Genomic DNA, 24,083 nt, shown 5'->3' on the forward strand with positions numbered 1-24,083 from the left:
TAGACACAGTGCTCAAAGAACATGGCAAATCCAGTGCAATTAGGGTGGTATATGGACTGTGTGGTCTTCAGCCCTACAGCATGGACACGGATCTGTGTTTTAAGGGCAAGAATTCAGGATTGCGTAAACTAAGAATGAAATAAATCCCCAGCCTTATCACTTCCCCTTAAATAGATTTCATGGCATGCAGGGTAGGAAAATAAAAATCAATCTTCTCTGCTATTCAGTGAAAAAAGAAAATAATAGTCATTCTGTCTAATAATATCTGGATTCATGAACCTTGCCAGAGAAAACCCTGTTTTGCAGAGTAAATCAGATAGCTATCAGGAGAGCAACGTGGAGATGACAAAGTGCTTCTTCCTAGGAGCAAGGTGCAGGCAGCCAAACAAGCAGCAATCCGGACTGCAGTGCATTGGGTGCAGGGTGCTGGGCTGAGCACCATGGTGTGGCTGCAGCCTGTGCTGCACATCTGATCTGCTTCTTCCAGAAGTTCTCTGGAGGGCCCATTTTCACTCTTTGAAGAGAATCAGAGGAAATAAGTTTGATTTTTTTGGGTGAAGCAGTGTGGTGAATGGAGGTGGGTGCACATTTCATTTGTTCTTGTTTGGGAACACGGATTCTGCAGTGATGCAGCAGTGCCCTTTTACCACTGTTTTCACCCATGGGTTGTTTTATAAGGCTGCGTGTGGGGACAAGGAAAAGCTCATCCTGTTGAGGCATCACCCATCAGCTGAGGAGGAGATCTGTATTATCATTTTTGTGTCTCATCCTCTTCTGCATCTGTCTGGATGCTAGTCAGCAGACCCAGGAGGAGGTTACCACCACACTCCTTGCCTACCCATGGCTGGCTCTGATCAAGGAGGCTTTGTTCCAGGTCCAGAGCCCCTGGAGCTTCCCCTGCAGACCTGTCTTGCAGCCCATGGAGTCTTATTATGCTGTTTCTTTTAGTGGCTGGCACTAAATGCCTCCAAGTTCGGTGTGAGGACTTTGTAGCGGACAGGAGTAGTGCATTCTTGGAGGGATGTTGTACAGAGGTTCCCCTGTGAGCATGTTTTCATTCCCTTTCCATGTTTTCTTTCTTCTCTCTGAAAGACAGCAGAACTTCTTGCTGCAGCTCCCCCCCAAAAAAAGCAAACCCCCAGGATTTGCTTCTAACAACTTTTCTCTCAGCCTTTCTGCTGCAGCCCAGTTGTTCCCACTGCCCAGGAGCACCCAGGCCATCACACACCTGGTGCTGGCAAGCTCCCCGGGCTCAGCACGAGCAGGGGGCAATGTTTTGTCATCTCCCCAAGATGTGTTTTTCCTGGAAGCGGAGCTGTGCAAGCAAAGCAGGAGGTGAAGGAATATTGGCTCCTGCTGCCTGCATGCATTTTTAATGCGCGCACTGAAGCCATCTGAGAACGGGAAGGAGTCAGTTTGTTCAAAGGCCTTTTACTGAGGTCCTTAATCTAAGTAAGTCCTTTATATATGAGTTGAACCTTTAAGTGACTTTCTTCAGAAGGCACTGCAGTTAATAAAGCAGGTTTTATAACGTTTGCAAATGTGGAGGAGGAAGGGCCACAGCGTTTGTCACGCTGCTGCACTCTGCTCTGTGGCTGCGTCTGGGGAGGATGAGGAGGAGGGTAGAGGATGGTGCCGTGCTCTGCACGGCTGCTGGGGGTCCCCTGGGGATGGGGGATGAAGACATGTTTGTCAGACAGGTGCGTTGCTTTGTGCTGGTGGTGGCTGGGCTGTGGGCCCCCCGCCCCTGGGGATGGAGGCTCAGTGCAGGAGTGGATCCATCCGGGTGTGAAAATGTGAGCAATTAAAGTCGCTAATGATTAGGGCCTGAGTGTCTTCAGGCAGTGAGGAGGTGGTTGCAGAAGCTGTTTTGCAAGGCTGCTTTTACAAGGACTGTTTCATTCCCTGCCGATGCACTCGCTGTAATTGCACTCTACCCATTATGTTTTTTACTGCTGTTGTGTATCCATTGCGCACACTTCAAGTGTTGCTATAAAACAGATTTAGAAAGCTGCGTCAGGGATCCGTGCCTTGAAAATGCATAGGGATGCTTCTGCTCCTGGGGCTGGGGTACAGCCCTGAAACACGTCTGCATGACCTGAGCTGTCAGAAGTCCTGAGCTCCTGGTGCATGGCTGCCTTGCTGCCCCCAGTCCTCACCAGCACAAAGCTGCAGAGGTTTGGGCACAGAGCTAACAGTCATCGAGTCGACTGGGGGTGGCTCCCTGTGGCACCTGCAGAGCTGCATTAAGAGTGACCAAAGCTTCTTCCTTTGGTGATAAGCAGGATCCTTGGCTACAAGCAGCTCTTTTCCAGCTAAAAACACTTGCAACAGGTTTATTTTGGCAAGCATGTATCCGCACAGACTTGCTCCTAAGAGAGTCTGAAAAATGTCATTGAGATGTTTTGCTGTGCAGCCACTTTATGGGTCAGGGGAATGCTGAGGTCACTCCATAAGCATCTGCTAATAAAAGCAGCTTCCCTCACCCCCTCCATACCCTCGGTTCTGCGTAAGGAAAATGCAGTCCTGAAGTGCACAGCTCTGCTTTGCAGCCAAACTGGGGGCATGCTGCTGTGTCACAGCTCCTTGCCATTGGGGGCCATGCTACCATCAGGCTCCCTGCCCTATGGAATCATTAAAGTAGGAGAAAACCTTTAAAAACCTCAACTCACCCCACCATGCCCTCTGGCCACATCCCTCAGTGCCACATCTCCACGGTTCCAGGACACCTGCAGGGACGAGGACTGCACCACTCCTGTGCCCACGCCACGCTGAGACTTCTTGCACTGTTAGCCTGCAGAGTTTTCTATTTTCTCTTTGGGAAAGATGTTTCTGGATTCCCCTTTTGATTTCATCCATCTGTCATTGTCAAAGTGGAGCTGAAGTGACGAAGAGATCGCGCTGCTTTCTAGAGCGAAGCGCTGCTACGTGGGAATTCAAGAAAGAAAAAGCGATAATGTGTTGAAACATCAAATTATACGAGCTGTTATTTTCTTGTCTCGTAGTCTCCAGAAGTTATTTGGTTCAGATTGGAGCTAAAGATAACCCAGGGCGTGCAGCTAAGCCGTGGGCACTGTGCAGAGGGCTGTGCCGAGTGCTGGAAGTGCTCTCCTGCAGAATCATCATCTTTGCGTTATCTGACGATAAAGCTTGCTGCTTCCTCGCTGAATTTCTATCAGAATTAATCTTGGGAGAATTTTTTTGCAAGTTCCAGACCACAAATAACAGCGAATCGTAATTTTTTTCAGGAGGCATGTCTAAAATTTGGCACCGCACGAGGCTGTTCTTTCCAGGGATGAGTAATGTAACACAATAGCATGATTTTAATTAAATTCAGCAGCTTTTGGTATGCTCCGATGTGCCTTGTTCTGCAGGGAGAATTGATTCCGCCCTGCTTTATTAACGGACGCTAATAGCGTGCTTCTCAGCTGCCTCGCAGCACTTTCCCAAAATCACTCCCTGGGTTTGTTCCCATTTCACAGATGGGAACCAAAGCTCGGGGATGTGCCCAGGGATGGGCTGGGAGCAGTGCTGGGGAAATTCGGGTCACGTGGTCAGCTCCCACCGCCTCAGTGCAGCTCTGAGTAATGCTGGCTTCATCCCTCTGACCCCACTGAAGTCCGCGATGGATGCGTTTCCAGTTGCACGCAAGCATCTTGCAAAGCCACATGGTTTTCTTTGGACGGCCCCGCGAGTGCTGTGCTGATGTAATGTTGTGCTGTGTGTCAGCCTGAGGGGCGTCAGAGCCCATGGCCAAAGAGTGACCCGTGGTGCTGGGGCAGTCCTGTGGTCAGAGACCTGGGAGGTGTTGGAATCACCACCCCTGGAGGTGTTCCAGAGCCGTGGAGGGGTGACACTGAGGGACGTGTCAGTGGGCACAGTAAGATGGGTTCGGGTTGGGCTTGGAGATCTTAGAAGTCTTTCCCAACCTGGATGATCCAATGATTCAGTCACTTGCTGTTCCCTAGGGAAGGATCCATAGCACACAAAGCCATCTGTAGGATGGATGATGTGGCCAGTACCGGTCCCAGAGCTCTGGAGCAGAGCTGCACTCATGCTTAGGTCACTAAGTTAACTTGGGGGTATCCATTTGGGTGTCAGCTGATGACCAAATGTTAGTAAGGAAAGGGATGCTGCTGGGATCCTGCAGATGAGGTCTGAGCACTTCTAGTTTTGTTCTCTGGAAGGGTTTCTTGTCATGCAGGTGTGCAGGTGCATGTGTTTGGGATGAAGGCTCTACTCACAGCCCATGCCTTCAAGCAAGTGGCACGTGGTGCAAGGACATGCCAGCGGGTCCCACGGGTCAGACTTGGCCAAAATTAGAGGAGCTGAGGCCAGCTGCTAACTTAACACCGAAACTAACACCAAAAGCTTGAAGTCTAAAACCTTGGTGCAGTCACAGGCTTCTGTAGGGTTTCTGACTTGCTATGATGTTTGCTTCAAAAGGGCTCATTGGTGGATCTGTACATCCAGACATGGGGTTGAGAGTTACTGCAAGGCATAATTATGGTTCATAGGATATCCTGAGTTGGATTGGATCATTGCATCCAACTCCTGGTCTCCTTGCTGGTTGTAGATACCATGGCATGAAAATGTTTTTCTGCCTGAGCCAGAAGCACTCAGCACAGCCCCATCCATCCCAACAGAGCTGGAGAATCCCATTTGCAGCAGCTTCAAGCTCCGTCTCTTTCCATTTATTCCGAAATCCTTTGCAGAAGGGGCAGCAGATGGGAGCAGCTCAGGTTTCATGGGTGTCACATACCCTTTTTAAAGCACTAAAGTGCTATTGTTGGACGTGGGGAAATGGGGCAAGATTAACATGCTGGCATCCAGCTCCTGGTGAGCGCTGGGCCACCTCCCGTGGGTTTTTGCTAAGGATGCACGTGGCCTCACAGCTCTGCCCATTGGGTCCCTGGGGAGGGCTGTGAGTGGGATTTTGCCACCCTGCTACCGGGCTGCTGTTGTCCTCCAGAAATCAGACTGGAGAGAGAGGGAAAACAGAGGATTAGTTGTGCTGGGTTCATCCTGCTCTCACACATGGATTTGAAGCTAAGATGCTACTGTATAAAATCATCTGAGTAAAGCTGCCCCATCCCTGACCCTCTGTGATGGCATCCAGAGGCCAACAGCTGGCTTCAGTCGCTAGGACAAGGTGCCCAGATGCTGAGATATGTTCATAAATAAATCTTCCTGCTTATTGCTGTTGGAGAGCTGCAGCCTACCTCGTTCACCTTAAATAATTCAGAGGAGGGAGTGGGCAGGCAGAGCCCTGAGCTGCGCTTTCCCCATGGCCAGGGCTGTGCGGTGGAACCAGGGGTGAGGATGCGGTGTGGGATGGACCTGAGCAGCTGCCGAGAGCTTTGTGCGTGAGATGCCTCCCGAAATATTCACTGATTATCACCCAGGGGTGCTCTCCACCCGTGGGCTGCTCCTCCTGCCTTTCCAGGGTTCTCCGTGGTGTGCGTTTGTGAGAGCTCTCCATCCCAGAATGCAGCCGGAATGCTTTGTAAGATCACAGGGATGCTCTGCAGTGGGTGTCAGCACTGATCAGCTGTGCTGGTTCTTGTCGTCAAGCTGAACTCCCTGACAAATCACTTTGTCTTAACGTCCCTTTTAGGCTCTCAAACACATAACATCGATCCTCCTTGTGTTTTCTTCTTTGATCTCTGGAAATGATGCTGTTGGATGCAGCGGGCTCAGTCTGTAAGAGCTCTGCTCTGGGAGGGATGTGGTCCTTAAGAGCCTTTTCCAGCAGTGTTTGGTGTTGCTGGGGTTTTTGCTCTTCATTCATGAAGTGTAAATGGCTCAGCAGGTGTTCTTTGGTGATGAATTGAAAAACAAAGTCCAGTGCTTAAATAATGATTCTAAATGAGAGATTTGTTTTCAAACAAACCTTAACAATTTGGGAACTCTGCAAAACTTCTGGCTTTCAGTGGTCTCAAAGTATTTTATTCATTACTGTTGGGCATTTCCAGCTATTGCACTTAATACTGCTGATGGAGAGTAACACACCCGGAGGTCTGTAAGGATTTCGTAGGGAATCGCAAGCTCTTTGTGCGCTTTATTTCCAAGGTTTCAGCTATTTTGTTATCTTTCTGTTAAATAACTGCACTTGGACTGGTCATAGGTAGCGTGGGTGAGTTGACTGCTCTGCTCCCATGACACAAACAGGGGGAGCATCACTGGAACCACGTGTGGCTTTTGCACGGGCAGCTGGGGAGAGCAAAGCGCAAACCGAAGGCGTCGTCCAAATGGCCATCCTTCAGCTCCGAATTTTAGATGGTTCATTTAGTAATCTTCTCTTTGCTGTGACCTCCTAATTGCATTCTGAGCATCCCTATCTAGCCATTACATTGCAGAGATTCAGGTTATTAATTCTTCTCCTGCCCACGGTCAAGGTGAGGGCTCCTTGTGAAGCTGCCGTCTCCCAGAAACTCTCATTAGGAAATATTTTCCTCTTTGCTGCCTCTGTGCCTTACATGAGGGGGTTTTTATCACAGCACCCAATTACACCTCCAGCCCAGATTTGTGGTTTTGTGATTTTAATGTTCATTATAGCTCTTTCACTTTCGTTCTGCCATGATGAGTGCTGGAGAAGGGAATGAAAAGCAAAACATTTAGCGTTTAGAAGAAAGTAGGTCGTGCCTCTTGGTGGGTTCTTGTTTTTGCTTTAACCACAGGTACTTAAGCAGAGGTCACCTCTGGTTTCTCCTCTCCCCGTGGGCTGTGTGGGTGTTGCAGTGCTGCAGTTGGTGCCAAGGGTTGGGGCACAGGGGTGATCCCAAATGGCACAGCCCCATCTCTCGGCCCCATCGCTCTTCCCCATCCTTGCCCCTGGCACCTGTGCCAGGTTGGAGATAGCTTGCTCATCAAGGCAAGGCAAATTCATGATCCCCACTCAGCGAATTCAGGGTCTGGCCAGGCCGTGCATTAAATCTTTCAGGAGAGGTGATCTATGGTGAAATGGAAGGTGGGAGGGCAGGGGAGGAGGGCACACGTGGGGGCAGCAGGAGGTCTGCATGCAGTCAGTGTCACAAGGTGCATCCAGCCCCACGGAGCCAGGGCCCCGTGCCAGCAATAATACATTGCCTTTAATTAAAGCAGTATTTTTCATCTCCTTAGTACGTTGATTATTACTTCAGAATGAGCCAAGGAATTCTTGCTTTTCCCCCTACTCCTCTCCCTTTCTCTTTTTAATCCACTTCCCTCCCTCCTTCCTTTTGCCTTTCTGGTGTCCTTTCTCTGTCCCCCCATGGTTTTAACTTCTTTCAGCTGTTGCAGCGTCGCTAACATGAGGGAGCCCTGCTTTTGTAAGGACTCCCTCGTCCTGGTCCTGATGGGACTCACTGCTGGTGATGCTTTCCTGAAGTTTCCTCCATCCCAACAAGGCCATCACCATCCCTGTGGGTATTCAGGGCACACGTAGACGCGGCACTTGGGGACATGGTCGGTGGGAATGGGTTGGGGTTGGACCTGATGATTTCATATGGTTTTTTTTTTCCCAACATCTGCAATTCTATGAAGACTTGCTGGATGCGGATTGATTTCCTAGCAGGCTGTTTGTGCAGGGCTTGGGATGCTGCTGGGTGGTGCAGCTCCTCACTGCAGCCAAGACAATGTCCTGATGCCTCAGTGAAAACAAATGTGTTTGCAATGTGTATTTTGCTCTGGAATCAGCCCTGTCTGGCACAATGTTCCGGGCCAGGCTGAGTTCATTGGGGTTCAGGAGCACCAGTAACACTGTGCCCATCTCTTTTGCAGGCCATTCCCTTCAGAGGAGACCACAGAGAATGATGATGATGTGTACCGGAGCCTGGAGGAGCTGGCTGAGTGAGTCCTCACCTTTGCAGGGGGAGGGCACGCAATGGGAAAAGTTGCAATTTAATTCCAGCAAAGTCTGATAAAGTCTGACAGTGGGAACTGGAGAGCCAGGCCGGCTGCTTTGATCGTCCTGCCAGCAGTTTGTTGGGCTCTTATGATGGTCTGTGCTTTCCCACATAGAGAGCCCTGGGAGACGTCTCTGTGAGTCAGACTGGGTTGATGGGGCAGCTCAGTGGGGTCAAGCCCTTGGGAAACCCCCTATCCTGAATCCTAACCCAACTGCTGGGCCCCCTCACCAGAAGCCCCGGGTGCAAATCCTGCAGTGGGTTCCAAGAGCCTCTGTGTTGGGGAATAACCCACACAGGTCCTGTGTGGTGCAGTACACACACCTGTGTGATGTGTATTTTTGCAAGCAGCCCAGTTTGCAAAACCAGGTGAATGCACCAAAGCGTGCAGCACCCTCTGTGCATGGTAGAGCAGCCAATGAACCCTTTGCTGGGTTAGGGATGCCCCAGATCCATGCCAGTCCCTCACACACAACACTACGTGCTCTGGTTGGCATCCTGCATCTATATTTATCTACCTCTTCGGTGCCTGCATTTGCTGCCCTGAGCTGTGTTGGTGATATAACAGGCTTTCAAACAACCTTGAACTAAAATGTATCTGCTGAAGTGCTGGCCCAATTGGAATTCGATGGCAGTATTCCCCCTGGCTCTGGCAGGGCCAGGGCTGTGCTTATGAAGTGCACTCTGTTTTATACATAGAGAGAATCCATATGGGTGGATGTGCGGATTTATGCAGTTGAATATTATCGTTCCACAACATAAATAATAAGCTCCTTAATCCAATGAGTTCCTTATGGCTTTGGTTATTACAAAAGTAAATCACAAATTGCCAGCACAGGAACACAGGATACTGCCATCCCCCGCTTGTGGTTTGGTCCCAACTGCTGCAGTTTAATACAACTTTAACTTATAAAAGGATCCTTTCAAGAATAGCATTCTTCAACACCCCCCCCAAAAAAAAGTTCTCAAAATCCCTTTCACGTTGAGTTTTAAAATTCCTCATTCTCACACACATGAGCACACATGAGAAATGTTTGTGCACGAGCAGACTTGGCCTTGCAGCAGGTTATTCTGCACTGACCCGTGGGGATTTTTGCCTCTAACTGCTTTGCTGCTGGCTGTCATCGCAGCAGCCCTGGGCAATGGGATGGGATGCTGCATGCATTGGGGTCTGAGAGGCTGAGAGCTGCTCCAGCTGCTCCTCATCCCTTTGCTTGAGCCCATTCTTATTCAGCTCCTCTTTACACCATCACATGGGAGCAGTGGGGAAAGGAGTGTGTAAATAAATGTGGGGATAGTTCAAATTCCTTCATAGAAATCAGTGCTCTGTTGTGCAGAGACACAGCCTATAAGATGGAGATATCATTCATCTGCAACAGGAAAAATAACCCTGCAGAGCCTCACGAGCCCCTTCCTGCCCTGATAAAGGAGCATCTCTGCAAGGAAGCTTCTCTGCAGCTTGCTGCTTGCTCTGGGCACCCGTTTGGCATGCTGGCAAACCACGGGGCTGCATGAGAGAACCCTTTCTTAGCAGCTGCCCATCTCGAAGCAGCAGAACAAGGGCATCATTCATGGTCTGGGAGTGACTCAGTCTGCCCCAGCAGCTTTGCCTTTCGTATTGCTCATCACCCAGCAGCCCTGGGGAGGTGAGTGTGTCCCAAATGTCGTGTCAGAGGCGAGGAAATGGTTTGCACAGCAAGCAGTAAATTGACCCAAAAGGCATGGAATCTATTGCTACCAAACAGCAAAGCCACACATAGCAATCTTCTCACTTGCAAAAGAAGCACCCCCACCTCTCTGTGCTGTTATCTGTGCACAGAGAGTGCAAGTTATCCAAGGGGTTATTTTTGCCCTTTGGAGCGTTTCACTTTTCATTGTGATATCACAGTGTTTTGGGGACCGGTGTGAGGTTTTCAGGTTGTGGCTGATATTTTGGGTTAATTCCTGCTCAGTAAAGCGTTCCAATTATGAACAAGCTTGTGATGGAGGTGCAGATCTGGGACCATGAGAAGCAAAGTGCACAAGTAAGCTGTGTGCCCACGGGCAGCACATGGAAGCCTGCTGGGTGCAGAGGATGTTGGTGCCTCGCTCCCACCTCTATCCATACAGATGTCACCAACACTGGGCTGCCCATCCAGGAGGTCATTACAGACAATTTCACAGAGATAACTATTTGATCTTTTTTTAAAGAACAACTGGTGATGGAAAGGGGAGGAGGAACTAAAAGGCTCTCAGGGGAGTGAGCAAATTCTCTGATTTCCCATCCTCAGCCATTGGCCAGATGGCAGCCTGGGAGCAATTGGGGCAGATGGGGAGGGCTGGATGCTGCTGGTGCTTTCCTTAAAAGTGAGAACTTCTGTCCAAACGATGCCATTCATTTGGGCACAGGCCTGATCCATAAGCTGCCCCCCACCATGGTCTCCTTTGTTATATTCTTGTATTTCTTTCCCTGCTGTCACCAGCGTACCTTTGTTATATCTCCCAAAGCAATTACGTGATCAGCAGAATCTCTCAAATGTGTTAAAGAAAAAAAAAAGAAAAAAAAAAAAGAAAAAGAATTGAGAAGCCAAGGTGAGATGATAAGTTAGCTGCCACTTTTCTCATTATTTTTTTGTGTTGGAAAAACCACACACGCCAGCCAGTTAAATAAATTGCTCTGTGGTCCAGGACGCTCAAGCCATAGCACTTGCACACATCTTTTCTACTTCATCACCCAGTTTTTGTGTCCTGCTCGGGCTGTCCCTAAGGTTGCATTCATTGCTGTAACTCTTTGAGGCTCATTTTTGAGATTATAAGGTTCCCCTGTCCTGCCCACAGGGCTGGGAGTTTGGGTTTGGTTGTTGAATGTCTTATTTTAGCTCCTTCTCCCCCTTCCTTTTGCCCATCCTGGTGGCTCTGGGTTTTTCATCAGCAGAGTGAAGCAGTGCTGTGGTATAGGTGGGGTTTTGGCATGGTTGGTTCACTGTGGTGGAGGGCGTTTGCACAGAGCAGTCGTTGCCAGGGAGGAAAACCTCAGCCAACAGCACTGCTTTTGCCTCAAACTGCCTTACATAAGAAAAGCTTTTACCTCTTTTTGCCTTGAATGAGTTTCCTTGGCTGGGCAAGATGCTGCCAGCCCAAAGATGGTTCTATCCATTCTAATAACAGTAATAGCAAACGCTGGTGTCCTCCTCTGAAAGGAGGACAGAATCCCTTTCCATAACCTCCCAATCCAGGCTGTGATCCCTATGGATAACTCTCAGAGTCTGCTGCTGTTAGTGAAGGTGTAAATTGCCCGTGAAGACAGAAAAGAGGATCTGACCTCAATCACACCTTGGAGCTTGCTCAAGTTGTACAGGCAGTGTGTAGCATGCTCAGGATGCTGAGCCTATTGCCATGATAAATGCTCCAAATAGCTGCCCTGCTTTCCCACTCCTTCCAGCATTTAAAATTTGGAGCGCTCAGAGGTTGCTACTGTCAAAAATCACCCAATGCCTGTTCTCTGCTTTAATCATAGGGTGTGAGCAGTGTGTATTTTCACTTCTGGCAGACAAAATATGAGTGATGGAGTGACGCAGAGCAGCAGTGCCAGCAGCTGGGCAGGCTGCTCCGAGAGAGCTGCTCCGTGCCACTTGGCTGGGCACCAGCATGCTCTGGTGCTTGTCAGCAATACAGCAGAGATGTGCGTTCATAAACAAGGCTCCATCCAGCAAGGATGAGATAAAAGCATCTTTCCAATTGGCCCTGGGGTGTGGGAGCTGCCTGTGTTTTGGTCTTGGGGTGAAGGTTTGATGTTGATGCGTAGGGGTGCGTTGGCCAACTCAACCATACGCTTCCTAATATCCTTTGAGCAGGGAAATGATGTATGGAGAGGCAGCCAGCACTCCGAGAAGGGAAGATTAATCAGGAAGCAGGAGTTACTTGCTCTGGATGAGGAGAGGAGCTGAGAATATAAATATTGGTACAGATAATAACGGTGACGGCAACGCTTGGGAAGGGGAAGATGGATCACCAGCTATTAGTGGGCATTATTACAGCAGCTGCAATGCATCACTATGGAAGAATGGGATGGATACATCATGCCAGTGAATTTATTTAAAATCCCCAAACTTTTATTAAATAAATCTGCTTTTAAAAATAGAAAGAACTGCATTTAGAAAAGAAATAAAGCCCAGTTTTGCAAACAGATGTGCTGTGCTGCTCAGTGCTGTGTGATGTAGAAATGGTGAGCGCTATGGTTTGAGCACAGCTTTACACCTCAACATATTTCTATGTAATTAATGCCCGTGTTGAAAGAGATCGTTTGCAAAATGTGTGAAAGCTGTTTGATATTCCAGTGCTTCTCACTGTCCTGATCCCATGGGATTGACTTTGGTTGGAGCTGTTAGCGATCTGCACCTGTAGATCTTGAGCTCTAAAATTACTGTTGTTGATTGGTACTTGTGGCGGGTTGGATTTTCTGAAGAGCTGTAGGACTTCACAGACCTCTGGGGGACTTTGTAAAGACTCGTGTGGCAGTGAAGTACTGAGCACCATCACCTTCTGATGTCCCCTCTCAGTGGCAGCTTACAGTCTGTGCTTGCAGGGGCTTTTCCTATTGCCATGGTTGCTCTCCCTCCCTAGCAATGAACACTCGTGGCTTCCCCGTTCCATACCAGCAACGTGCCTCCCTGTTACCCCTGGTCTCTCTCCTTCTCATTGCAGTGAGCACGATCTGGGGGAGGATATTTATGACTGCGTGCCCTGTGAAGATGAAGGCGATGATATCTACGAAGATATCATCAGGGTGGAAGTTCAGCAGCCCATGGTAACTCTTTACATTTGTTTTTAGAGCTGTGATGGAGGGGGAAGGAAGAGGAGAACATTAAATAAATGAGGGATCCGTAAATGATGGGGAACGCGGCAAGGAAGAGAAGGGCTGCCCTGATTTCTGCTGGCACAGAGCTGGGAGGAGCTTTCCATCACACTATGAGCTTCCAAATTGTCTGCCATCCTCCGAATATCTGCCACCTTCGTGTAAACTCTAATTACTGTCTCCTGCCTGCAAACAGCAGACGGCAGCGGAGCGCAGCTGCCTGGAGCAAAACAAGCTCGGTGACAGATCCCCCCCACACCAGGCATGTGGCAGTGCTGGGTGGCACTGGGAGGCTGCAGACTGGTGCCCAGCTCTGGCTGCAAGCAGTGCAAGGGACCGTGACAGTGCTGAGCGAGGCATCCATCACTTCACGCCTTGTCCACAGCTCCCTCTGCACCATCAGCCTGCCTTGAGCCAAGAGTTGGGTGCAGATGTTCCCAAGGAGCCTTGCCAAGGCACGTGGGGCTGTCTGCAGGCTGTGCCAGAGCAGCCCAGCGGCCACCAGTGATTTTGCCACTTTGCTACTGGTGCAGAAACCAGTTGGCCCAAGGGCTGCTGCCAATTGGAGAGGTTTTGGGAGGAATTTCTGCCACAAAAGGCAAAAATAGGGCGACAGTCCCACTGTGTGGGTGCCCAGCACTTAGGGGCACCGAGGGCAGTTTGTCACTGTGTCCTCTGCAGTATTCTGTGTTTTCTTGGACACTGCTGGGTCAGTGGCTCTGGTTCCCTTTCTTCCCTGTGTTCAAGCAAGAAAGACTATTTTTAATATGGTCACCCACGTTCCTGTCTACATATTGGGTTTTTTTAAGCTTTGTTGCCATAGCAAGTGTGTAATGCTAATTGGTTTCTTGTGTTTCTGCATGCTTCAGATTAGATATATGCAGGTAAGACATGAATGAAAATACTAGGCTCCATCCAGCTGATGGTTCCAAGCCATGAGTTCCAGCATGGTGTACAGAGGATGGTCATTCCTGTGCATGGTCATTAATCACCTCCCAAACCCTAACACCTCCCAGCACGTGTTCTCAGCTCCTCTTTGCAAATGAAAGGGTGAGAAGAGCGGCTCCAGGAGTTGAGGCTTTGAGAAAAAGCATGTATGTGTGATCAGATCTGACCTAAAACCACGAGAATTGGCAGCCCTGGCAGGGGATTTGTATAATTCTAACATATTATTTATGACCCATTTAGGCTCTGCTGTGAGTTTCATCTTAAGCAAAAAAAAAGGAAAATTAAACCAACAAAACAAAAGCCAGAGAGAGAAAAAAAGCATTTATCTCTCATTTCTTCTTTAACTGATAATCTTTGGTGATGTAGTTGTTGTAAATGGAAAAAAGGCAATGCTGTCTGTGATGAAACATATTGAATAGCAGAGCCGAGGTCTCTTCCTCTGATTTTTGGATAAAAATTCTTCCCTTTAACCTAAACCAATGACAGTACTCCTCTGCCTTTCCTAACCTGCACTTGTTCTGACTGTGCCAGCACTGGAGGCAGAACTGGAGCTGTGCCACCCTTCAGACTCTGACCATGCGTTGTTTTAACTTTGTCTAGAAAATGGGCATGACAGAAGATGACAAAAGGAATTGCTGTTTGCTGGAAATCCAAGAGACGGAGGCCAAATACTACAAAACACTCGAAGACATCGAGAAGGTAAGCGCTGAGCCATCCTTTCAATGCCAAACCCTTCCACCTCGTCACTCAGTCCTGCATCAGTCGTGCTGGGGTGGTCGTTGCACGGGAGCTGGCTGATGTGACACAGCAGCATCGATGCTCGCGTGTAAAACCGCAGCAGGAGGAGGAGATGGGAAACACATCCTAACAAGAACAAACGTGCGGTCAGAGCCAAGCAGTGCATTTCTTTCTGATTGGAAATAGACTGAGAAATTCCATCTTTTGTTCTCTTGCCCCTGGGTCTGAGCTCCAGCTCCGTGCAGCCGGGGCGTCTCGCTGATCAGAGCCGGGTTGCAGACAGCTTATCGCTTTGGTTGCTGCTGGGTGATTCGATGGTTCCTTTCTTCTGGGCACTTTTTAGAAGTGCTGAAGCTGCTCCGACTTGTCACTGACATTAATTGGATTAAAAGCAACGTTGCGCTGCTCGAGTTGCTGGGTTTTAATTGGTTTTGATAAACGATGGTTGGGCCTTTCCTTGGGAAATAAAATGAATGGTGGAGCTGTGGGTGCTGCCAGAGCCCGGAGGTGATTTTGGCTCCAAGAAAAGTGGCAGGAATAGAGAACAATAGGGAAAATGAAACTGATGTTTCTCATCACCCCAACCCTTTTGTTTCCCCTTTTTGTAATGGTTTGCCTCCATCTGCAACCTGAGCGCAATCAAATGACGTTTCCCATTTTCCAAGCCAATATCCTGATGTGTGTAAATAGTGCTTTTTCTTTGAAAGTAGTCATAAACCTTCTGTTTTGGTCAGGTTGCTGCTTTGATATTCCTTCACAAAGGCTTGTGGAGGAGTAGCAGGTTCCAATGGCATATTATGGGCTGCAGGATCCTGTCTGCAGAGCGTTGAATCCGGGCTTTTTGTAGTTAAAAGCAATGTAGGTATTTGTCCAGAAAGGCATTTCCAATGTAATCCTATCAGCTGCTCTTTTTCAAGGGCAAAACTCTTGTGAGAGATACAAAGAGCTGAAGAGATAAGTTGGAGCTCCTCACAGCTGCAGCTGAGGATTGAAATGTGGTGGAGAGTCCATCAGATTCATCATAAAGAAATTAAAAATATACACCCAAAACAAAAAAAAAAACAACCCCACTTATTCACTCTTGACTTCCAATCCCCTTTCCTTTGCCTCCTGCAGAATTACATGAACCCACTGAAGCTGGTACTGACCCCACAAGACATGGAAGCTATCTTCATCAATTTGGAGGTAATGGCACAAACTGCTTTCAGCCTTTGCTCCTTCTGTGGCAGCTCAGCTTTCATCCTGCTTAAGAAAGGCTTTCAGATTGCACGTTTCTTGGTGTGTTCTTCTGGATAGGTTCAGCCCTTTGTGTGCTGAGTGGCTTTAAAAGATATTTTTAGTGCTCATTTTAAAGTTAGGGTTTATATAAACTCTAGGTAAGGAAATAATTGTATGAGGTGGATGTTGCAGAGCTGAGACTTCACCTGTCTGTGTTTTACAAAGTACTTAGCAGTGCTTTGGGAAGACAGCTGGGTTGTTGCAGAATTAAAGCCTGATGGGGATGCAGGATGGAGTGAAGCACAGAGCCCTCACTGGGCAGAGCACACTGTGGGCTCCATTGGTTTGCCCTGCTCATGGGCCAGTAGCCGTGCACAGGGGGCTTCAGTGCAGCTCTGTTGGTCCCACGTTGCATCTTATCGTGGCCGTGTAGGGCTGCCCTCACTAGGATGGCTTATTTTAAAATCAGCTGCATGGAGAGCATCACTGCCTGAGGAAGAGGTGAGCGTGCCCTTCTGTTTGCCCACTCGCTTTGGGTTTGTGTAAAGTATTGATTGTTTCTTTGTTTTAGGACCTAATTAAAGTGCATTTCAATTTCCTGCGAGCCATCGATGTCTCTATGATGTCTGGAGGAAGCAGCCTGGCTAAAGTATTTCTGGAATTCAAAGAGAGGTAAAAGGAAACACAGCCTTCAGACAACTCCAGTTTAACAAATCAGGGCTTTGAACTGTAGGATTCATTTCGGACCATGAGGTGCATCTCAGCACAGCGATTTCCTATCAGTCGTTCAGCAGCTTGGTGCTGTAGCATCACCAGGTGCCTGCACTTAAATACAACACGTGGACAGAGGTGGCTGGGAGGGGATAAAGGTGGAGACGTTATGTTTGTGGTGGACCAGAACGGAGCAAAGCCTCCTCACCTTCATGGGCTTTAGCACTGTCTCCTCCTGCAAACCTTGCAGGGGCTCGAGGGCAGGATCTGGCCTTGCTGGAGACGTCTGTCTGGTTAGATCAAAGCAAGGGTTAGCTATAAAAAAAAGCCATGTCTGGCATTGGTGTTGTCCAGTGCATGATGAGTAAATGTGAAAGTTGCTTTTGCAAACATAATAGGTTCTGTGTTTTGGCAGCTGCAAGGAGGAGTGTCCCAGAACACAAAGATAAGGTTAATAAAAGTCTTTAATATTCTTAATACTAATCAAAGGCCTGATTCATTGTGGACTCATGCCAGGGTTTTATTTCACCGTGCTTAAACCAGTGTCTAGACATAGAAATGCCATTCAGAAGTCAATAACTCCAGAAATACCATCTGCATTAATAATACACCGTAAGGTCAGATATTCCATCGCTCACAGTGCCTCTTTTAGAAAGCAAATGCTTTTGAATTAAATAAAAAAAAAAAAAAAAAAGGGTCCGGAGAAGAATGCAAATAACTCAGAAATGCTTATAAAGCTCATTTAGGTGGTTTTGATCTCCTCATTCCTGGCACAGCTTTGTGCACACCAGTGCTGTCCCCGGGCAGGAATCTTTTCCTATGAGCACAGCAGGAATGGGGCAGAGCATCCCTGAGAGTTTGGCCACAGCAGAGGTGGTGCCACCCTTTGAAATGTTGAGAACTTGCTCCAATGTCACCAAGAAAAGGACCCCAAAAGCCAGCTCTTGGGGTTGAATCGTTTGGAGCAACCTGAGCTCAATCAGCAAGGCCCTCTCCTTCTTGGGGAAAAGCCACAGGGAAAAGGGACACAGTCCCATTACAGCAAAGAGATGGGAGGCAGGAGGAGAGCTCATATGGGGAGGTGCTGTTGCCCCACTGGAAGTGTCTTTCAGAGTCCTGTTGGGTCCCTGTGCCGAGGACCTTCCTTCCCATCTGATGTACCTGTGACAAAGGGCTCTTGTTCCCATCTGTGTCCTCAGAGACATCCCATCCAGATGATGCACTGCTCCGCTGCTCTGCAGAGCTTTTTAAAAAGGAGCTGGTTTGTAACTCTTTATGTGAAAGCTGGGGCTTTGGAGTTATGCTCCCAAAGCCTCTTTGGGGCTTTCCAAGTGCTGGCAAGCCAGATACTATTGCGAGTGTTCAGAAGTTGTCAAGGGGAAAAGGCAACAGATTGATCTGTGTTGGCTGCAGGTTGGTCGGGGTGGCACAACCCATAAATCTCCCAATTCAGTAACCACTGGGTGTGAGTCCCGTGCTCGTGGAGCAGCATCAACCAGGTGCTGGGTTCTGTCTCCCTTGAGAAGAAGGGCCCTGAAATAAGGGATGAGTTCCAGCGAGTGATGGAATATGTGTCTTATCAGCAGCAATACAGTTAGCAGCGGGGAAGGGGGGGGAAGGACCTAAACCTGTCGTGCAGGATTAATGAGCAAAATGGAGAAGGAGGGGGAATCCACAGCAAAACTGCTCTGTTGCTGTCAGGTGTTTAGATTTATAGCCCAGGGCATCCTTACGGAGCTCTGCTGTGCTGCCAAAGGCTGTCACCAGCTGCTGTCACCACACCACCCTCTCCTTGCTCAGTGCACACCTTGTGAGGAGCACACGATGCACTGCTGTGCACGTGGAGCTCTGCTGGGGCACATCCAGCTGAGTGTCCCTGGGCTTCAAGGGGGGTTTTGAAGCCTCTTGTTCCCTTATTAGGTTCAATAATTGCCACCGTAGCCATTCTGGGTGCTGCTGAAGCACCTTGCCTTTGTGTTTGGTGAGGCATTCAGAAATGCCAGTGAGAAATGCTCTTGGGAAGTGGATTTTCATTGGATTTTTGTGGATTTTTGGTGCAGGGAAGCTGTTTTGCTCGCGTGCACCCTTGCTCTGCCTTTGCAAACCATGGTGTGGCATAGCCAAAAACGCAGAGCATTGCCAGCAGGGAGGCACGGAGCTGATGAAGACATCAGATGGATTATAGCAGCAAAAGCCAACTTGCAGCAAGGCGTGTGCTTGGGCTGCAGGGGTCAGCGCTCCCTGCTCTGTGCATTTCACAGAACAGTCAGCAATGCATCGGGTTTCTCTGAGCCCTGGCAGTATCCTGCAAGCCCTGCGCTGTGCAGCTGTGGCTGCAACATCTGCTCAGCCCCAGCTGCAGGAGGACAGGGCATGAGGCTGGCTGGAACCCAGAAATTTGGGGATATCATCAAATCATTTGAGTCGGAAGGGACTTTTAAAGACCATCTGGTCCCACTCCCTGCAGTGAGCAGGGACAACCACAGGGTGCTCAGAGCCCCTCCAGCCTGACCTTGTAGCACCCACAGAACTGGGGCTGCAGAACCCCTTTTGCTGAACTGCCCTGACAGCCTCCAGCCCTGCTAAAGACTTCAGCATTAAAAGTGCTGCAGTAAAAGAGTGCTAATACTTTGCTAAGAAGCGACATGGGGGAGTTGCCATTCGCCTTGTCCTCTCGCCATATATACATACATAGATCTTTTATAACAGGTTATAACAGCCAGCAAGTGTTTCCAATTACATTTGCCATTTCCCCCTCTCCAGGCTGCTGATTTATGGCAAGTACTGCAGCCACATGGAGTACGCCCAGAACACACTCAACCACCTCATCGCCAACCGGGACGACGTGAGGCAGAAGGTGGAGGTGAGCAATTGGGGGCACCCAGGGCACCCATTCACCCCAAAGCCCTTTTGCTGGGGAGCAGGACAGCGTAAGCTGACCCAGATGCCCTGGAAGGGGTGCACTGTTTTTTCCCCAGCTTTATTCTAGACACTAATCTGTATTTGCTGGGCTGTCTGTGCACTTTGCCTTGCTTTCTGCAAACGCCCCTTTACTCTTTGGGCAGCTGCCCAATTTAGGGTGAAGGCTCTGTCTTTTTAAGTATCTTCTCTGGGTTTTGCATCAGCTCTGAGCCACGTGCTCTGCATGCTGCAGCAGCCTCCCCTTGCCCTGTGCTTCTCGCTTTTCTCCCCCTGGCCCACAGAAGCCCTCAGCTAACACAGCACAGTCTCATATTTAAATGGGTCTGGGTGAAGGCAGCAGTGCAAAACTTCATGCGATCACATTAGCCTATCTTAATGACCTAATCCTTATCAGCAAAGCCACAGCAACTGTCTGCGTGCTTGCTTTGAGCCCCCCACAAATAAAGTGCATGCTCTCAAGCCACGGAGGAGGTGAGTTAAGCTAATGTGTTTCATTTGACATTTCCCAAGGTCTGGGAGCACTGTCTGCCCTCCTAATGAGCAGTATCTCATTAAGCTGCAGTAGCTCAGCTGCATGAGACCGCTGTGCTGTAGGGCCCAGCCCCTGTGAGCTCCTCCTCAATAACAGAAGCAAAATGTTGCAGCCGTGGGGCTTTGGGGGATTCTTATGGGGGGGGCTGTCATCGTTCTCCCCCAGCTGCCGCTCTGCTCACGTATTGATTTCTCTCCCAGGAATGCACGCTGAAGGTTCAGGATGGGAAATTTAAGCTGCAGGATCTGCTGGTGGTTCCCATGCAGAGAGTTCTGAAATACCACCTCCTGTTAAAAGTAAGCGGTTCAGCTTTAGCACTTCTCTCCAGCTGCCATCCTGGTGTAGCAACTTCAGGCTTTGATGCTGGAGAGCAAAGCATTGCCAGATGCACGGGGAGGGTTTGTTCTCCCCTTTTCAAATGAAATAATTAGGAGAGCTCCTTAACGCGCCGCAGTATTTGTGCCGTCTCTTAAAGCATGGTGACCTGGGGTAATTCTGCACTTGTTAGCCACGAGAGGCACTTAATGAATATAAAATAAGCTTGCATATAATCTGATTATGTGTGAAATTCCTGCCGTCAGCTCTGCAAAAGGGAGCTCGGCAGCACCAGCACGTTGGCTCCAGCCCCGTCCCATTGCCAGCACAGCAGCTGCAGCCCTGCAGATTGATGCACGGTGCTTTCCCCATGTACCCACGTGCTTTTGTGTTTCAGGAGCTGCTCAGCCACTCATCAGACCGGCCTGAGAAGCAGCAGCTAAAGGAGGCTCTGGAAGCAATGCAGGTACAGCAGACTCGTGGGTGGACAGACAGTCCAGCATCCTGGGGAGGGCAGCTCTCCTTTAGGGCACGTGTGTGTGGATTGCTGTTTGATGGGATACACTCCCTGCTGTGCACTCCAAACTTGCAGCAGGATCACTGTCAGCAGAATTCAGCCCATTAAATCCAGGTTTTCTCTCTCGAGAGCATTGCAGGGTTCATCCCTGGCCTTGATTGTTTGCTCTGAGGTCACTTTGTTTTCTACCTCTTGAACCTCAGCTTTTTAGTGACGCTGCATTTCCCACAGTTACATAACTTTGGTGACCTTTTTAGCCGCTGTCCCTGCAAGCCAGTGAGTCCAAGCCCATATGTAGGTCATTCTAGTTAGGACTGAAGGACACTGCATTCCCACTCCGCTGCTGAACAGTACAGCCTCAAACAGCCATGCTGGGAGAGGGAGAAGGGATTCCCTCTGGTGCCACAAATCCCACTCCCCTGAAAATGTCCTTCGTGGCTGATGAGACAAAGCAGCAGACCTGGTGACAGCTGTTAAACCCTGCTTATGGCCCCGTAATGCAGCACCCACTGCTGCTGCTGCTGATAAATAAATGGATGCAGTCTCTGCTGCAGAGTCAGCATTTTTGGGAGGAAGCTGCCAATAGTCATCAGAGAGGTTTGTTTGCTTTCTTTGCCCCATCACAAAGTGCTGGGCTAGCCAAGGGGCGTAGGAAGCAGAGCGGTTTGATTTTAATTGATTTGTAAACCAGGGCTTAACTTACAGTAGTGCTCTCCATCAAGATTCCAGCCTTTCTGTCTCCTTTGCTGGTGGATGTCGGGTGCCCTATGGGGTGAGCTGTGCAGGGGGTGGGTATCCACAACTGGAGCTGCCCTTCCCAAAGGGCTTCACTCCCTTTCACTTTGCATATGTCATCATTAGCACAGGGAGGGGGCAGGAGTTGCACCCAGAGGCTGCAAGTGGTGCTTGCGTCGTCCCTACACCTGAGCACACAGGGCTGAACCCCAGAGGATGGGGATAACCCTACACACCCAGCCTGCACGTTGCTGCTTCAAGTCACCAACAGCCCTGGAATTGGGTTTCCCTTTTGCACTCAGGATGGTCTGCTCAGGAGGAGGGAACAGCCGAGCACTGATGGAGGATGCTGACCTCCATTCGTGAGGCTTTTACTTTTGTTGCTCTTCATAAGCATCCCTGGCTCGGGTGTTTGGTGATGTTATAAGTATTGTCATTTCAATCAGTAATTATCATGTGTGATTAACCCTTCCTGTGTTGGGAAGGTCTCACCTGGAGGGGATGTCTTAAAAAATTCCGCTTTCAGATTTAATCCAAGATGACAAGGAGCTCTTGCTGAGGACGAGGAGGCAGGGAGCAGATAGGAAAATAGGGAGGTATGGTTGGAAGGATGTAAGAAGTTGTAGTTGAAGGGGATGGGTTCTTTCTCTTTGGGCCAACATTTGGGCAAGCAAAGAGTTTTTTTCAGAGAAGAGCAAGAACCACAGAGCGTCTCCTCATTTTACAAAATTGTCATTGCATGGTTGGAAATTCTACTATAGGACAGAGGTGGGTGTTTTGATAATGAAAATGGCTCAGAGCTCTTTTCCCGGGGGGGATGAAGGGAATTAAGGTGAGCTGAGGTTCTTGCTGCTTGGGCTCACAGCAGATATATGCCATGCTTTGGGTTACTGGGTTCATGCATTGCCCTCTTATGGGAAATGGGAGAAACTGCAGCAGAAATGTTCCTGCATTGCCAGCACAGCACACACCGAGGTGCTGGGATGCAGCTCAGGGGTGCAGGCAGCCACGATGGATGCCAACATGGGCTCCTTTGCTTCATTTGTAATCACTTGTAATACAGCAGAGCTCTGTTGGGCTGCTTTTCCTTTTCGTCTGGTGTTGCCTGTGATTGCAGCATCCTGTGCTGCCTGGGTTCCTGCAGTGCTGCTGCTGTTCCAGCTCCCAAACACACGCAAGGAGAAAGAGTGGGAACACAGCCCAGCTGCTGTATTGAAGGTGTTGGTTCTATTGGGGAAAATAAAAAATCAATGCTCACTTTTGTCTTTAGGACTTGGCCATGTACATAAATGAAGTAAAGAGAGACAAAGAGACATTGAAAAAGATCAGCGAATTTCAGAGCTCTATAGAAAATCTGGTAAGTTGGAAGATCCTCCTCTCACTCCCAACTTTGATTAGATGATTATTAACATAACTGCTTCCTTCTGTGCAATTATTGCTGAATCTGATGTGCTGCCTCAAGTAACATCACTGCGTGTTTCTATGGTCCCTGGCCACTGATAATATTCTGGCTGTTAGTATCAAAATGGGGGCTTTATCAAAAAAGAAAAAACAAACTCGCTGTGAAATAGACTGGATGAAAACACTGAAAACATTCCTCCAACTTTCTCATGTTATCAGTAGGGAAGGGAATCCAAGAACTCCCCCAAAATAGGTATCTGTCTGCTATCTAATGTAAGTATTTGATTGTAATTAGTAAGACAGAATGGTAGACTGGACATTCCTGCTCTTGAAAGCATAACAAAGCCTATCTGGAAAATGGCACGTACAATACACACCTCACCCCAAAATCTCAAGGAGATCACAGATTCATTAAGGTTGGAAAAGACCTCTAAGATACCAACCCCAACCCATCCCACCATGCCCACTGACCATGTCCCAGTGCCACATCTCTGCAGTTCTAGAACACCTCTGGGGATGGGGACTCCCCCACTTCTCTGGGCAGCCTGTGTCAGTACCTGACCACTCTTCCTGAGGATGTATTTTAAGGAGAATCTCATCTTCCAAACTCCAGAGGTCTCAAACTTGCAGTCCCATTGCCATGCACCAGCCAGCCTTCCATGCCCTATCACTCGTGTGCTCACAGCCCTGAAGAAGCCCATCCATTTAATGCTCAGAGCTGCAGGCTGATAAGCTTTATCCCCCATGTGGGGTGGGAGGGGAGGGCAGGGCAGCTGTGAGCGCAGCTGCTCTGCAGTCCCACTTTGCATTGGGGTAATGCAATTTGGGGTCTGAGATGCTCCAAAAGGGAGGGGAGATGCTGAGCGGTGCCCACCCTGAGGGCTTCCCAAAGATGTGGTGGCTTTGGGTTCTTTGAGCCCGGGCTTCGTTTGAGAACAATGAACTTTTAATTGATGATTATTTAACAGATGGAGAGAAAATCCTTAATTTTGTAGAGAAACCTGCAAAAATTCTCAAGTGGGATACGGGTCATTGCAGCCCATGGGTTTTGAAGCAGCCGTGATAATCCTGATCCACGTGAACAGTCAGACAGCCTGCTCCACAAGGCTGTGAATGCAAATGGGGGCAGTGAGCAGCTCCCTCCTTCGTGCAGCAGGTTTGATGTGTGGGAGATGAGATGTTAACAAAGCAGCGGCTCTGTCTGCTGATCAATCCCACGCACGTTCCGCTCAGCGTTTCCTTTTGTTGCAATGGACTGGAAGTTGTGGAGTGGTTGGTGTTGTGTATACAGAGCCCACGCGGCACAGCGATGAGTGCAGGCTGTAC

The 24,083-nt window shown here is 49.0% G+C and overlaps 1 protein-coding gene across 3 annotated transcripts in view; it reads left to right on the plus strand.

Annotated features, from left to right (window-relative positions):
- The window catches only part of VAV2 (vav guanine nucleotide exchange factor 2), a 99,673-nt gene that overhangs the window by 63,580 nt on the left and 12,010 nt on the right, over positions 1-24,083 (plus strand). For all 3 annotated transcript variants that reach the window (XM_042878787.1, XM_042878789.1, XM_042878788.1), the window contains exons 4-12: positions 7,762-7,830; positions 12,570-12,672; positions 14,269-14,367; positions 15,523-15,591; positions 16,196-16,296; positions 19,099-19,198; positions 19,990-20,085; positions 20,502-20,570; positions 22,627-22,713. In XM_042878787.1, coding sequence (XP_042734721.1) covers positions 7,762-7,830; positions 12,570-12,672; positions 14,269-14,367; positions 15,523-15,591; positions 16,196-16,296; positions 19,099-19,198; positions 19,990-20,085; positions 20,502-20,570; positions 22,627-22,713 — 793 coding nt within the window. The remainder of the gene's footprint in view (positions 1-7,761; positions 7,831-12,569; positions 12,673-14,268; positions 14,368-15,522; positions 15,592-16,195; positions 16,297-19,098; positions 19,199-19,989; positions 20,086-20,501; positions 20,571-22,626; positions 22,714-24,083) is intronic.

This window comes from Lagopus leucura, unplaced genomic scaffold (genome assembly GCF_019238085.1).
Source record: "Lagopus leucura isolate 7727_CA_CO unplaced genomic scaffold, USGS_WTPT01 Super-Scaffold_100022, whole genome shotgun sequence".
Classification (NCBI taxonomy): domain Eukaryota; kingdom Metazoa; phylum Chordata; class Aves; order Galliformes; family Phasianidae; genus Lagopus; species Lagopus leucura.